The 14854-nt window shown below is 44.5% G+C and overlaps 1 protein-coding gene across 15 annotated transcripts in view; it reads left to right on the top strand.

Moving 5' to 3' along the window:
- SYNRG (synergin gamma) overlaps positions 1–14173 on the top strand; it is a 94538-nt gene extending 80365 nt beyond the window's left edge. For 8 of the 15 annotated variants that reach the window (XM_032280814.1, XM_032280809.1, XM_032280803.1 and 5 more), the window contains 3 exons: positions 8698–8808; positions 9140–9175; positions 10567–14173. In XM_032280814.1, the coding sequence (XP_032136705.1) occupies positions 8698–8808; positions 9140–9175; positions 10567–10698 (279 nt within the window). In that variant the 3' untranslated portion in view covers positions 10699–14173. The remainder of the gene's footprint in view (positions 1–8697; positions 8809–9139; positions 9176–10566) is intronic. The other 7 variants (XM_032280811.1, XM_032280810.1, XM_032280808.1 and 4 more) reach the window with 6 other exon arrangements.
- The last annotated feature ends 681 nt before the right edge of the window (positions 14174–14854 follow it).

Here is a 14854-nt window from a genome sequence, read left to right as displayed (position 1 = left end):
CATTGTGCTGTATGCTTTACATTCTGATTTAATCCTGATAACAACCCCATGTCATCACATATTGAGTCTGTATAAGGGGAAGATAGGAGGGGAAGAATGAGAGAAAGTGATGTGACAACAGAAGCAGAGAGAAGAAGATTCGAGTGGCAGGTGCAACCTGCTGGCTTTGAAGATAGGATCACGAGCCAAGGAGTGCAGAGGCCGTCTCTAGAAGCTAGATTATACTCTAGAAGTATAATCGTCATTTTTATAGGTGAAGAAATTAGGGCTTTGAGAAGATGAAACTTGACTGAAACTGACAAGTCTGGGATGTGAATCTATGTCATTTCAGAATCCATTCTTCTTCCTACTCTGTGTTACGTCCAGCTTTTAAGATACTGAAAATGACTTATTTCTTCCCATGAAGACTGAGGCTGTTCCTGTCGGAAGACAGCTGCATCACTTTTCTCCAGTGACAGTCACAGAATGTAGTGCTCCATCACAGCAGTCATGCTTGGGCTAAGGAAGACAGGGTACACAGTCTTCAACTCCAAATTCTGACTCCTTGATGTTTATTTAAGCTGGAAATTACAGTTACTCCTTGATGTATGGGGAGTTGGTTCCAGGACGTCCCCCATTTCTGGACATAAAAATCTGCAGATGTTCAAGTCCCTGATGTGAAATGGCCTAGGATTTTCATATAACCTATGTGCATCCTCCTGTTTATTTTAAATAATCTTTAGATTACTTATCACACTTAATACAATGTAAATACTGTGTAAATAGTTATTATACTGTATTGGATTTTTAAATTTGTATCATTTTTGTTTTTTTCTATTTTTGCCTTCGAATATTTTTGATCTGAGGTTAGTTGAACTCTCATAAATGTGGAACCCACGGATACCAAGAGCTGACTATACTGGCAAAGCTTTACGCTGTCTCTTTTTTTTTTTTTTTTTTTTTTTGAGACGGAGTTTCACTCTTTTTACCCAGGCTGGAGTGCAATGGCGCGATCTCGGCTCACCGCAACCTCCGCCTCCTGGGTTCAGGCAATTCTCCTGCCTCAGCCTCCTGAGTAGCTGGGATTACAGGCACGCGCCACCATGCCCAGCTAATTTTTTTTGTATTTTTAGTAAAGACGGGGTTTCACCATGTTGACGAGGATGGTCTCGATCTCTTGACCTCGTGATCCACCCGCCTTGGCCTCCCAAAGTGCTGGGATTACAGGCTTGAGCCACCGAGCCCAGCCCGCTGTCTCTTAATACTCTTTATCCATGGGCTAAGACTCCCTCTTGTGGGAGAAGCATATCTCCTCCTGGCACAGACTGAAGACCTGCTTCTTTCTCAAGAGGTGAAAATCACCTATTTTAGTGAGATATGTGATGCACTCTGAGGTTAACTTTCTAAGTGAATTGTCATCTAACATTTTATCTTGTGAAGTGGGTTGAAGTTCAGTAGATTTGGAGCAGGCAAAGAATTTGCTCCTGGAAAACAAAATTAATCGATTTTTGCCATATAAAATCTAAGAAGAGAAAAGGCTGTTATTTGCCTGAATTTTAGTCAATTGGCAATCACACACCCTCTTTGATTTCACTATTCACCTCAGTGAAGTATGAATTCTTTTGTACTTCCTTTCAATGTGAAATTGACCAGTGAATTTCAGAGTACTTACTTCCTGTTGCTATGACATGTCAAGAGAACAGTTTATTTTTATGGTGAAAGCATTTTGTCCTCTTGACAGTCTGCACAATGTTTTAGAGACAGAATCTTTTTTTTTTTTTTTTTTTTTTTTTTAAAGATGGCGTTTCACCATGTTAGTCAGGCTGGTCTTGAACTCCCAACCTCAGGTGATCTACCCGCCTTGGCCTCCAAAGTGCTTGGATTACAGGCATGAGCCACCATGCCTGGCCTAGAGACAGAATCTTTACTATGCCTCTGCATGGCTATTCAGGTGATAGAAGGTGGCTGTGGTAGACAGAATGTTGGCTCCCTCAAAGCTGCCCATGGCCCTGGAACTTGTGAATATGTTACCTTTGCAAATAGGATTAAGTTAAAGGTCTCTCATTGAGGAAATTATCCTGGATTACCCAGGTGGGCCCAGTGTCATCACATGGATCCTTATGGGGGAAGAGTGAGAAAAAGTGATGTGACAGAATCAGAGAGTGGCAGATGCTACCGGCTGGCTTTGAAGATGGGACCACAAGCAGAGGCAGTCCCTAGAAGCTAGAAAAGGCAAGGAAACAGATTTTCCCCTAGAACTCCCAGAAGGAATACAGTCCTGCTCACCCGTGTTAGACTTCTGAAATCCACAACTGTAAAAGGATACATTTACATTGTTTTAAGCCATTAAGTTTGTGCTACTTTGTTACAGCAGCAGTAGGAAAGATTATACAGGATGTTGCAGCAAAGCCAGTACCAAAACTCTGTAATTGCTTATGGAACTTGGTTAGATGACCCTTTATATCAGCCAAATTAAACTAGGTTATGCTTTGGTAACAGCTTCTTCCGTCTTAGCAATATAAAACAGCAAAGCTTTATTTCTTGCTCAGGCTATGTGTCCATCTCAAGTTGGTGGGGGCTCTGTGCTATGCCCGCCTTACTCAGGGACCCAGGTTGACAGAGCCTCCACCATGTGGAACATAGCTGGTGACCATGGGAGGGTCAAGGAAACATGAGAAATAGCACATTGGTCTTAAAGGCCTCCTCCGAAAGGTGACACTCTGACTGAGATGGAGTCTTGCTCTGTCACCCAGGCTGGAGTGCAGTGGCACCATTTCAGCTCACTGCAACCTTCGCCTCTCAGGTTTAAGCTATTCTCGTGTTGCAGCCTCCCACGTAGCTGGGATTACAGGCGCCCACCACCACGCCCTGCTAATTTTTTTGTATTTTTAGTAGAGATGGGGTTTTGCCATGTTGGCCAGGCTGGTCTCCAACTCCTGGCCTCAGGTGATCCACCTGCCTCAGCCTCCCAAAGTGCTGGGATTACAGCTGTGAGCCACTGTGTACCAGGCCGACATCTGACTTTTGCTCAGTTTGACTGTGGCAAGTTACAGGGCTTTGCCTGATTTTGAAAAGAGGGCAGGGAAGGCCAATCCTACCATTCCTTAAAAAGGAGAAAGATTAGGTTGGTTCACGCCTGTAATCCCTGCACTTTGGGAGGCCGAGATGGGTGAATCACAAGGTCAGGAGATCAAGACCATCCTTGCCAACATGGTGAAACCCTGTTGCTACTGAAAATACAAAAATTAGCTGGGTGTGATGGCACGGGCCTGTAAATCATAGCTACTTGGGAGGCTGAGGCAGGAGAATCACTTGAACCTGGGAGGTAGAGGTTGCAGTGAGCCGAGATCGTGCCACTGTACTCCAGCCTGGTGACACAGCAAGACTCCATCTCAAAAAGAAAAAAAAAAAAGGGAGTAAGATTGGTAGAAGAACACTAATTACTACCAAACTCTTCTTCCTTAGGATCTTCTTGGCCAGGCAGTGGCTCAGGCCTGTAATCCCAGCACTTTGGGAGGCTGAGGTGGGTGGATCACCTGAGGTCAGGAGTTCAAGATCAGCCTGACCAACATGGAGAAACCTCATCTGTACTAAAAATACAAAAAAATTAGCCAGGGGTTCGGTGGTGCATGCCTGTAATCCCAGCTACTTGGGAGTCTAAGGCAGGGGAATCACTTGAACCTGGGAGGCAGAGGTTGCGGTGAGCCGAGATTGTGCCACTGCACTCCAGCCTGGGCAACAAGAGCAAAAACTCCATCTCAAAAAAAAAAAAAAGAAATTAAATAAGGATCTTCTTGGACACCATCGTAGCAGTTTATTGTAGGCTAAAGATTCAGGATTACATGTCTCAGTCTGACAGTAGGACTTATTGTCAATAGGCCATGTACAATATATATTTATTTTAAAATATTTACTAAATGCATGAAATACTTGCCAAATAAAGAGATGATTAAGGTGACTTGTAGGGGGCATACCTTCTTATACAATGACAGCCATTAGTTGGTGCCAAACTGTTACTATTATACTACAATAATCATCCTGTTTATACACATGTACTTAGGAAGGTTACTTTTGTCAGCTGAAAGAGTAATTTGATCACAGGGTCATTTATGCAGAGCCTTGGTTTTCATTGGAGATTACAGTATGACCTTTTCATTTGCTTTCCTTATGCCTTTGGTAAACAGATACTAAGGGGCTTCTCTTGGTTGATTTCAGGACTCAGAATTTTCTCAGATTCTAATTATTTCTCAAATAGCCCTGATTCAATAACATGCTGACTATCTATAATGTGGATTACAGAGGTGAGACTATATTTTAACCTCTTTAAAAAGCTTGCTGAGAGTTTATGTGTCAAAGTGAATAGTGGTGATAATGATATAGACAATTTTTTCCCTTCCAGAGCATGTTTTATGTTTATCTGAAATATGTATAAATGGGAGAGAGGTATAGGGCAAGTGAAATTGTTAACATGAACAAGCAAGTCGTAGGGCCAGCCTCTTCTGCATTTGACCACAGTGACCATGGTTGCACTAAAAAGGAAAAGAGAGGAAAGAAAACAGAGCTGGATGTGGTGGCTCATGCCTGTAATCCCAGCACTTTGGGAGGCGGAGGCAGGTGGATCACCTGAGGTTGGGAGTTCGAGACCAGCCTGACCAACATAGAGAAACCCCGTCTCTACTACAAATACAAAATTAGCTGGGCATGGTGGAGTATGCCTGTAATCCTAGCTATTTTGGAGACTTAGGCAGGAAAATCGCTTGAACCTTGAAGGAGGAGGTTGCGGTGAGCCGAGGCTGTACCGTTGCACTCCAGCCTGGGCAACAAGAGTGTAATTCCATCTCAAAAAAAAAAAAAAAAAAGAAAAAAAAAAATACCCTATGACTTGACTAAGGCCATGTAAGTTTACTTTGATCACATACATCAGAGTCCCCTGCACACAGTTGAAACATACACCTCACCTTTTCTTTGAAAACCATGTGTTCTTCCTTCCCAAGCTGTGATCTCAATGGATCTGGCTCAAATGTGTTTAAGAAAGGTTTGTGGTGCTAGTTCGTGGTTTATTATTTCAAATTAGAAAGGAACAGGGAACATCATACATAATCTACACATTTTTGTTTTTATAAGGAGAAATCTTTTTTTTTTTCTGGTGAGGAAAAATACTGATGATTTAATTTTGCGTTGTTGCTCACAAACGATGTGTAAACTTCTCAGTGGTTCAGACTGGAATAACCATGGGAAATGTAGCCGTCACTGTGGCAGGAATTTGCCATCCTCTTGGATCACCTCAGTATCCATGAGGACAAACAGCCACCATGCCAGGCCCACAGATGCTTGACCACCTGGAGCACACGCCCTTGTTTCTCCTGCACTTCAGCCACCTGCTCGCATCATCACGGTGGGATGTCTTAGCAAACACTGTGCTGCGCCTGTGCAACCCTGGACTCAGACATCTAACTTCCTGGGACAGTTGGACAACCCTCCACTGTCTCACCCTTCGCTGGCACTACTCTTGTTTTTGGTTCTCAAGACAGGACATTGTCTCTTTCACTGTGGTCCTATCAACCCTCTTCTGTTGTTGCTTTTCTCACCTGCTTACTCTCCACGGTGCATGGGGCATCCCTACTCACTCCCTCCAGTCATACTCAGTGGATAGAACCCAACCAGAATCAGTGCAGCCATCCACGTTCTCCACCCCAACCCTGACCCCTGTGTGCTGGTGGAGAGAATCACACCACCGTCAGTTTGCTGCTTGGCGTTCACAAGGCTACTGCTATTTCGGACCCAGCTGATGATCTCACCTCCTGCTTGAGAGCGAGGATAAGCCCTCTGGGAGAAAATGCTCAACTTCTAGGCTCCCACCTAAGATTTCATTCTGTTGCACTAGGGTGTTAAAGCCAATTCCTACTGGCTTGCAAGAGTTGATTGTTAAATGTTGAGGAATTTTATGAGCCATTTGTTAAGTAGTTATTACTAAAAATTAAATGAAGACTGGGTACAGTGGCTTATGCCTATAATCCTAACACTTCGGGAGGCTGAGGTGGAAGGATTGCTTGAGGCCAGAAGTTCTAGACCAGCCTGGGCAACATAGCAAGACCTCATCTCTACTAAATAAAGAAGTTAGCCTGGTGTAGTGGCACACACCGTTAGTCCCAGCTACTCAGGAGACTGAGGCAAAAGGATTGCTTGATCCCAAGAGTTTGAGGCTGCAGTGAGCCATGATCATGCCTCTGTACTCCAGCCTTGGTGACAGAGTGAGACTCTAGCTCAAAAGCAAAACAAACACAAATTAAATGATACAAATTTGCAGTTAAATAAATTATATTAAAAATAGAGGTAATACTTAAAACATTCTAGTTCTTAAATTTTACTGTTGTCCAGCTTTCAGGGTTATGTATGTCTCAAGTTATTTTAGCACTAAGGAAATCCCTCAGTGCCAAAAAAATGATGGAGAAAATGTTACTAGTACAGATCAAACTTAAAAGTGTGTGGCCGGGTGTGGGGGCTCATGCCTGTAATCCCAGCACTTTCCGAGGCTGAGGAGGGTGGATTACGAGGTCAGGAGTTTGAGACCAACCTGGCCAATATGGTGAAATGCTGTCTCTACTAAAAATACAAAAATTAACTGGGTGTGGCGGCACATGCCTGTAGTCCCAGCTACTCAGGAGGCTGAGGCAGAAGAATTGATCAAACCCAGGAGGCGGAGGTTGTAGTGAGCCGAGATTGCACCACTGGACTCTAGCCTGGGTGAAAGAGCGAGACTCTGTCTCAAAAAGAAGTGTGTTAGCTGGGCGTGGTGGTGCACACCTGTAGTCCCAGCTACTTGGGAGGCTGAGGCAAGAGGATTGCTTGAGCCCAGGTGGCAGAAGCTGTCGTGAGCCAAGATAACACCACCACACTCCAGTCTGGGCAACAGAGTCAGACCCTGTCTCAAAATCAATAAAAATAAAAGTGTGCTGCAGGGCTGGGCGCAGTGGCTCATGCCTGTAATCCCACCACTTTGGGAGGATCACTTGAGCCCAGGAGTTCAAGATCAGCCTGGACAACATAGGGAGACATCTTAAAAAAATCAAAAAATGACCTGGGCATGGTGGCACGCACGTGTAGTCCAAGCTATTTGAAGGGCTGAGGTGGGAGGATCTCTTGAGCCTACGAAGTCAAGGCTGCAGTGAGCTGTGATCACACCATTATGCTCCAGCCTGCGCAACAGAGCAAATGGACAGCTTTCCAAGATTGAGACCTACCCTTTTAACTTTTTTTTTTTTTTTGGTGAGGAGTGAATTAGAGCATGCATGTAAAGAGCTTAGTATAGTGCTCGTCAAAGTAAGGGCTTAATAGCTGTTGTTCTATTTATGGTCTGTAGCTGGTGGCTTCCAGATCTGTCCGCAAGCACTAGGCCTGTATGTATATCCAGCCCCCTGCTTCTATAGCATGTGGCCTTCGCTGTCCCACAGGCAGCTTCAGCTCAGCTTGTACCTAACTGAACTCTTGTCCCCATCCTCCATCCTCAAGCCTGGTCCTTCTCTCACATGTCTCATTATGGTGACTTTTCTCAGCTGCCCGGGCCCTCCAACCTCTCACCTCCAGCAGGTCAGCCAGGCCTGGTCATTCTCCTGCCTTCGCAGCTCTTTCACCTGTCCATTTCTCTGCATTCCGCACCACCGCTGCCTTCGTTCTGACCATCAGCATCTGTCTCCAGGACTGCCATAGCAGCCTTCTGGCTGAGGCCCTGGGATTGCCACCCCCAATTCATTGCCTGTTCTGCAGCATAGGCGGTATATTATCTGTTAATAATACGAACCTGGGCCTGTCATGATCTAGTTGGAACCCTTAGTGGCTTCCAGGATGCTCCTTATCTTCCTTGAGGTTCATGCTGTGGCTTCATCTTCCTCCTTTCCTGGGCTTTGCCCCCACCCTCTAGATTCCTTCCCATACCTCCTCTTTAGCTCAGAAGCCTTTGCCCATGCTGCTGCTTCCGCATAGAATATCCTTCCCTCCCTTACCTCACCCAGCTCCATCCCCTTCACTTATCAGTTCCCATCTAGACTCAATCAAGGTGATTCTAGGTTCTAGGAAGCTGGCCAGGTGTGGTGGCTCATGCCTGTAATCCCACCATTTTGGGAGGGCAAGGTGGTAGATCACCTGAGGTCAGGAGTTCAAGACCAGCCTGACAAACATGGTGAAACCCCATCTCCACTAAAAATACAAAATTAGCCAGGCATGGTGGCATGCCTATAATCCCAGCTACTCAGAAGGCTGAGGCAGGAGAATCGCTTGAACCTGGGAGGCAGAGGTTGCAGGTGACAGAACAAGACTCTGTCTCAAAAAAAAAAAAAAAAAAGTTCTCGGAAGCAGTCTCTGGCTTCAGGCCCCTCCCTCCTCGGGTTGGGCTAAGTGCCCCTCCCTTGTGCCCTGGCACTCAGGACTTCCCCTAAGTAAGCACACCCGGCACTCATGGCACTGCACTGGCTCCCCTGGGCGCCCACTTGAGACCGAGTTCTCAGAAGCCAGAGGGTATATTTTACTTGTGCCGGCTTTCCTAGCACCTGGCACATAGTGGGTTCTCAGTAGATGTTTGGGAAGTTTAATGTTTGTAGTGGTGGCGTTAGAGAGTTCTTAACTTGCTGCTAGACCTACTGGGGGTGAGTGACGAGGGAGTGTGAAGCGAACAGCTGGTGGACTCGCTGGACTTCTTACCCGTTTGTCTTACCATCCTCACAGCCAGATGAGAACTCGCTGGATTTTTCCTCCTGTATGCTACGGCCTGGGATTAAAAATGCTCAGGAACTTGCCTGCGGCGTGTGCCTCTTAAATGTGGACTCAAGGAGCCGGGTAAGTCACGTAGCCTCCCCTTGCAGTTGGCAAAGGGCCACCCTAACGCGACTCGGGACAACCTCATCTGGCCCACTTTATTGCAAAGCTTGTGACCAGAGGTGGGGATTTTCTCAGGTCCTAAAAGCTGATGATGAGAGCAGACACGGGAGAGCAGGGTGGGCGGCGGAGGGTGGGGAGCTATGGGGGGAATGGACGCCGCTCTGGTGCCTGCAGCAGCCTATGCATTGTGGGGTGGTTAGGAGGAAAGGGTGAACCTTAAGGATGTGTTTGGAGGCCAGAGGCCCTGTTCTGGGAATTTTGTTGACCTATGGTTTCAACATTATTTCAGAAAGAAGAGAAGCCTGCAGAAGAACATCCTAAAAAAGTATGAACCAGTTACACCTTATCTTAGCGTCTCCATCTGAATTTTGAGTATGGAAGGCAAACTGGATGATTCCATCCATTGCCATCCTGAACTGTTCCAATCATGAATCCTTCACTGAGTCATTTTTGTTCTCATAATGTTTGATTTAGTCAACTAATATATCTGTGTGGGTCCACTTCTGTCTTATTTGCATGCTTGTTTCTCATAATTGGCTTCTGTTGGCGTTATTTTTCTCTGTGATGAATGAGGTAACAATAAGCAACTTCTGGAAGGCTGGAACTTGTAGTGACACACAGAAGGAGATCAAAGAACTTCAGGATTTAGCTGTTTAGCTGTTGACAGGCAGGAAGCAAATTGGAGGCCGGGTGTGGTGGCTCACACCTGTAATCCAGCATTTTGGGAGGCCAAGGCGGGCGGCTCACAAGGTCAGGAGATTGAGACCATCCTGGCTAACATGGTGAAACCCCATCTCTACTGAAAATACAAAAAAAAAAAAAAGCCGGGTGTGATGGTGTGCGCCTATAGTCCTAGCTACTTGGGAGGCTGAGGCAGGAGAATCATTGGAACCCAGGAGGTGGCGGTTGCAGTGAGCTGAGATCGCACCATTGCACTCGGGTGACAGAACGAGACTCTGTCTCCAAAAAAAAAGGCAAATTGGGTTTTAGAGTTTTGTTTATTTGCAGTGTGTTAGAAAACTAACCCCAGTAAGCAGCTGAGATTTGGACTACTTTTCCATGGCTGACTATAGCTTACTGGTAATCATCTGGAAATCATTCTTATGTGTTCAATGCCCATCAAGGTATTTTTGAACTCTATGCCTTTGGTAATGTAGATTACCAAAGGATTTTTTTGGTAATGTAGATTGAGTTATTAGCTCCCAATGACATTAGACCCTGAGAGTTGTTATCTGTTGTTCTCTAACTCTCCTGTAATTTTTTGTCATGATAGGCTTGTGCTCAGCTACAGGAATGTAAAGGATTGCATGCTGTAGGCAGATGCCAGCCTTGCGAGGAGGGCTTGCTTCAGCACAGTGAGGGGTAGAAATTATCCACAACCCTTGGCTACCTTAGTTCCCATTATCATGATTCCCCCCTCTGCCCCATGACCTCTGTCTGCCTTTTCCATGGAAGATTTGGCCGCCTTTTGCTGAAACTAGGTTTAGTGGTAACAGTTTTTATACCTTTAATTAGCAGTAAAAAAAACCTCTCTCTTGGATTCCTATAGCTACCTGCTCAGCTTTTGGATTCCTATAGCTACCCGCTCAGCTTTTGTGTGTGTGCCATTTTGGCCCCAGCCTCTGTGACCTGGAGAGATGTACATGTTGGTTGCTGAAAAGCTCTTAGATACAGAAAAAGCCTGACTTGCCCCACATCTCTGTTTATTTCTGGCAGGCATTCAACTCAGAAACAGACAGTTTCAAGCTGGCCTATGGAGGGCACCAGTATCACGCCAGCTGTGCCAACTTCTGGATCAACTGTGTCGAGCCAAAGCCTCCTGGCCTCGTCCTGCCTGACCTGCTCTGAACAACTCCTCTGTGAAGCGTCGGCTTTTTTTTCTGTGACACCCCATGGGGTGACAGGGACCAATAACTAGAATGCGAACGCTGCGCAGCTGGCTGCCGTGACTCTAGATGAAGAACACCTCAAGGCATGGGGGACGCTGCAGGGCCCAGTCCTTCCCACGTCCGGTCTTCGGGATTGGAGGTAAAATTGTCCCACCCAAACTGCACACGGCACCAGAAGTTTGCTTACTTCTCTCTACTTTTAAGATCTTCTAAAATATGGACCATAGCTTTCTTGATCTAAGGGATAATTTGCTGCTGCAGTATTGAAACTGTGAAGAACTGACATTTGAAGAAAAATAAATTATTGTTGCAGGACTGGAATGGGTGAATGTTTCGAGCCAGTGCGTGTTTTTATCGAGGACGCTTACTGTCCTGTGAAGTAGAATGTGTTTATCTGCATTTAGTTTGTTAATGTCTGCAATGAATAAAAAGGGGAAATTGTGATTAAACTGATGTTCTGCTTTTTATAGAGAAGATTCTGCCCATCTCCCCTGGATAGTGGCAGGCAGGTGAGGGTAGCTTTCACCAACTTTGTTGTCATAACTGAACCAGTTCTCTACTTTTCTTTCTGCCAACTATCAAGACTTTTTCCCAAAACAGGCCTGGACACTCTGCTATAGTGAAGAATGCTCATTTTGACGGAGGCCCAAATCCTGTGTATCAGGATAACACCCGTCCCCGCCAGGAGCCTTCACTGCAAACCTGCTTTGCCACATGCAAAGACTGCGACTGTGAGTTTTCTCGGACGAGATTCGGAAAGGCAGTGGGCTGAAATCTCTTGGCAGTGGCCCGTCTCCAAATTTCCAAAGATGACTGCATAGAGACCAACACTGCCTGACTTCACAGCAGTATCTTGAGAAAAACCTGAAAATTAAGTCAGGGTAAAAATGTGGAGTTCTCGGCCTGGTGTAAAGTAGCAAGATGTATATTTATGGGGTAGATACATGACTTAGAAGAAGTAGAAGGAAATTGTTGAGAAATAGTACTGAATTTTAGATGAAAAAGCTCCTGCTTCCCAGTGTAGGGAATTTTCTTTGCCATTTAATTTGAATGCATAAAATTAGAGGGAAAAAGCCAAGTGGCTGAGCGCTGTGTTATTCCTAGGAAGAACATAGCGATCTAGGACACACGTCTCTCTGAACTGTTGATGATGCACTTTATGAAGAGGTTTTTCAGTCTCCTTTACTTTCCTCTGCGTGGCTTCGGCTCTCTGACCTAGACTTAGCTTTTATTTTTAAACTGAAAAAGTTGGTTTTGTGTATATAATTGCTGCTTTTACATAATTTATTTTCCCCGTCAGGATAAATTCTTTCTCCATCTTAACAGCTTTTCTGTGTTCTTCAAGAAAGGTGTAGAAGGTTTTCATTAAACAGCTGTTGGTGAGGCGTCTGCTTGACCTTCTGCATACCCGACTGCACAGGAGGCACTGGGAAGAGATACGCTTTTCTCACTGGCTCCCGATGATACCATCTCTGGCCATTCATGACTGAGACAGCCCACTCTGAAGTGACACCTTTGGAGCCTTTGCCCACCACAAGGCCAGTGGAGTGTTAGCCATAACACGGGTGGGACAGTTTTTGGCAGGCTTCTGCATAGACCTTGGTGCTTTCATCCTGGGCAGCAGCAGCTCCACATGGAGCTGGAATGCAAGCAGGCTTCTAATTGACCTTATAAACTTCATAACAGAACTATGACAACAGAATCTGCCTTTGCAGCAAGAATGTTTCCCAGGAGTTAGAGACCAGCCCTGGGCAAAAAATAATTAGCTGGGCATGGTGGTGGGCATCTGTGGGCATTTGTGGTCCCAGCTACTTGGGAAGCTGAGGCGAGAGGATTGCATGAGTCCAGGAGTTTGAGGCTGCAGTGAGCTATGATCATGCCACTGCACTCCAGCCTAGACTGTGTCTCTTAAAAAAAGTTTCCCAGTTTGAATTTATAGTGCTGGAACTTTTCAAAATGCTATGTAGACTCCTATCCCGTCACAGTGGACTAGTATCGACACTTAAAAAGTAAGCTCACTTGTTAACTGAGCTGGTTTCTATTTCTGAGAAATTCCAGAATGCCTCAGATAAAATTCCTTAGTACCAAGGACGATAGGCTTAGTCACTCCTTGGGAGGTGCCACAGGGAAATTCAGCAGACATCAACAAAAAAAAAGCCTTTGCTATGAAAAGTATTCAGTACCTTTCATATCTGTTGAATACTTGAAATGTTTAATTAGATGCCACCAATGGGGATCCGAGGAGTGTGGGACACTGTTGCACTGCTTTTCTTTATAAACGTTTATAATGACAGCACTGCATTCAGCTTCACCTCAGCTCTTCTCGTTAGCCAGGAGCCCTGTGTCCTTGGAAACCGTAACCAAGGTTACTTATTTCCATACTGTGTATTGTGTCGGTGGCTTCACCCCACTGCTTGAATGGCGATTAATAAGCACTTTTCTTTTTTTGGTGGGATGTTTTGCCTTTAAAATTTTTATGGCTTAGTGTGTAATTTAATTTTTGTTTGGACATGCTTGAGCTAGAAGAGGTACTGGATATATTAGGATATTTTCCATGCTTTATTTTTCCTGTGGTTACTAGTTAGCATTTCATAGGGGTTGTGTGTGTTTAATTATTTGGACATTTTGTGTACATATACATATTTGAAGGGTCTTGGGGGTCTTGTTTAAAAGTGTCTTTTCTGTGCCTGTCTAATATGTGCTTCAGCTTTGGAAAGAGTATAGGGGCTGTATGTTACAGAAACAGGAAATGCTGTACTGGGGACCACTACAAAAATTCCCCTGAACACCTTCGAGGTCACATGCCTTCCTTTGTGAACAGTTAATAAACTCTGACATTTTCAGACATTTGCCATTCAGACAGGGAGCACTGTAGCCTGCTCTAGACCATTCCAGCAAATGTCAGTGTGTGTCGCCTGTATTTTTTATGTTTAAGGTATTTATTTCTTCAGATAAGTGTGCACCAAATAGCAATATTGAAAAGCCCACTCCTTGCAAGGCTGAGGAAATAAAGCTTTAGTGAAACAGTTGGGAGAAAAATGCCACTTGACACATGCTTTTTATATCATAATGAAGCTTTTACTTAATTTCATCATTTATATGTTGATGTGAACGTAAGTGGTTAAAGTATTCACGTGGGACATCTCATTACTTTGTAGCTGTGGCTTTATTAACCAGTGAATGCTGTGGCCTAGAGCGAAATGCATTGCCTTCTGTGTGATGTGGAATTTGCTCCTGTATTTTAAAAGATGGTATGTTTTTTTTCCTTGTTTATATTTTAATAACTGCTGTAATTGATGTTTAGATATTATAAAGTTTTACCTTTAAAATATTTTCAGGGTCTGTTCTGAAATCACAGAACAAGCCCAGAACAGTTAGCATTGTTAAACTTCACTAACCAAAACACAAGTGTAGAAGAATGTCAGGCTACTAGATTTTTTCTTAGTCTTGTCTTTGTTGGGTTGATTTCACGTAGATGCAAGTCACTAGGATGAACAGGGGCCCACACACTTAGATTACAAAGGTGTTCGACTTCCCATGTGTGAAGAACTCTTACTTAGAGCCCCGTAGTGCTGCTTGCCAGGAATTCTACAGGTAATTTTCATTTATTACCAAGAACATCTGTTAGCAAGTGTCTTCTCGCCCTAGGACAGTGGTTATTTGGGGCTCTTATTCAGAAACTTCCAGACTCAAAGCTGAGCCTCATACTAAAGCAGTCAGAGCCTCCCTGGATGATGATGATGATGATTTTTGATTTTATAGCATTGGTTGGTTCCTCTGATTTCCCATAGAAACTATTAATAATTTTAATTTTTTTCATTTTAATTTTCCTATTTAGAGAATAATGATGCATGTTTATAAGAATGGGCGGCCAGGGGTATAAAGCAAGAAAAGGTAGAATTTAGATGAAAAAAACCATTGCCACAAACCAGGTAAAATCTGGAGGATATTTGTCTAAATATGTAGCTACTGGCATATACATGGCTTCCTCCCAAAACTAACCCCAAAAAATCTAGAATTCCTCTGGTGAGCAAGCTACAACCTCCCAGACAAATGAAGCCACACAAGCAGTGCCGTGACAGGGTTCGCACAGGCAGAATCCCAGGCTGCCCTCC

This window comes from Sapajus apella, unplaced genomic scaffold (genome assembly GCF_009761245.1).
Source record: "Sapajus apella isolate SASKATOON/1434 unplaced genomic scaffold, GSC_monkey_1.0 scaffold12, whole genome shotgun sequence".
Classification (NCBI taxonomy): domain Eukaryota; kingdom Metazoa; phylum Chordata; class Mammalia; order Primates; family Cebidae; genus Sapajus; species Sapajus apella.
Note: the sequence above shows the minus strand (reverse complement) of the source record. Positions and strands in the feature narration are given on the sequence as shown.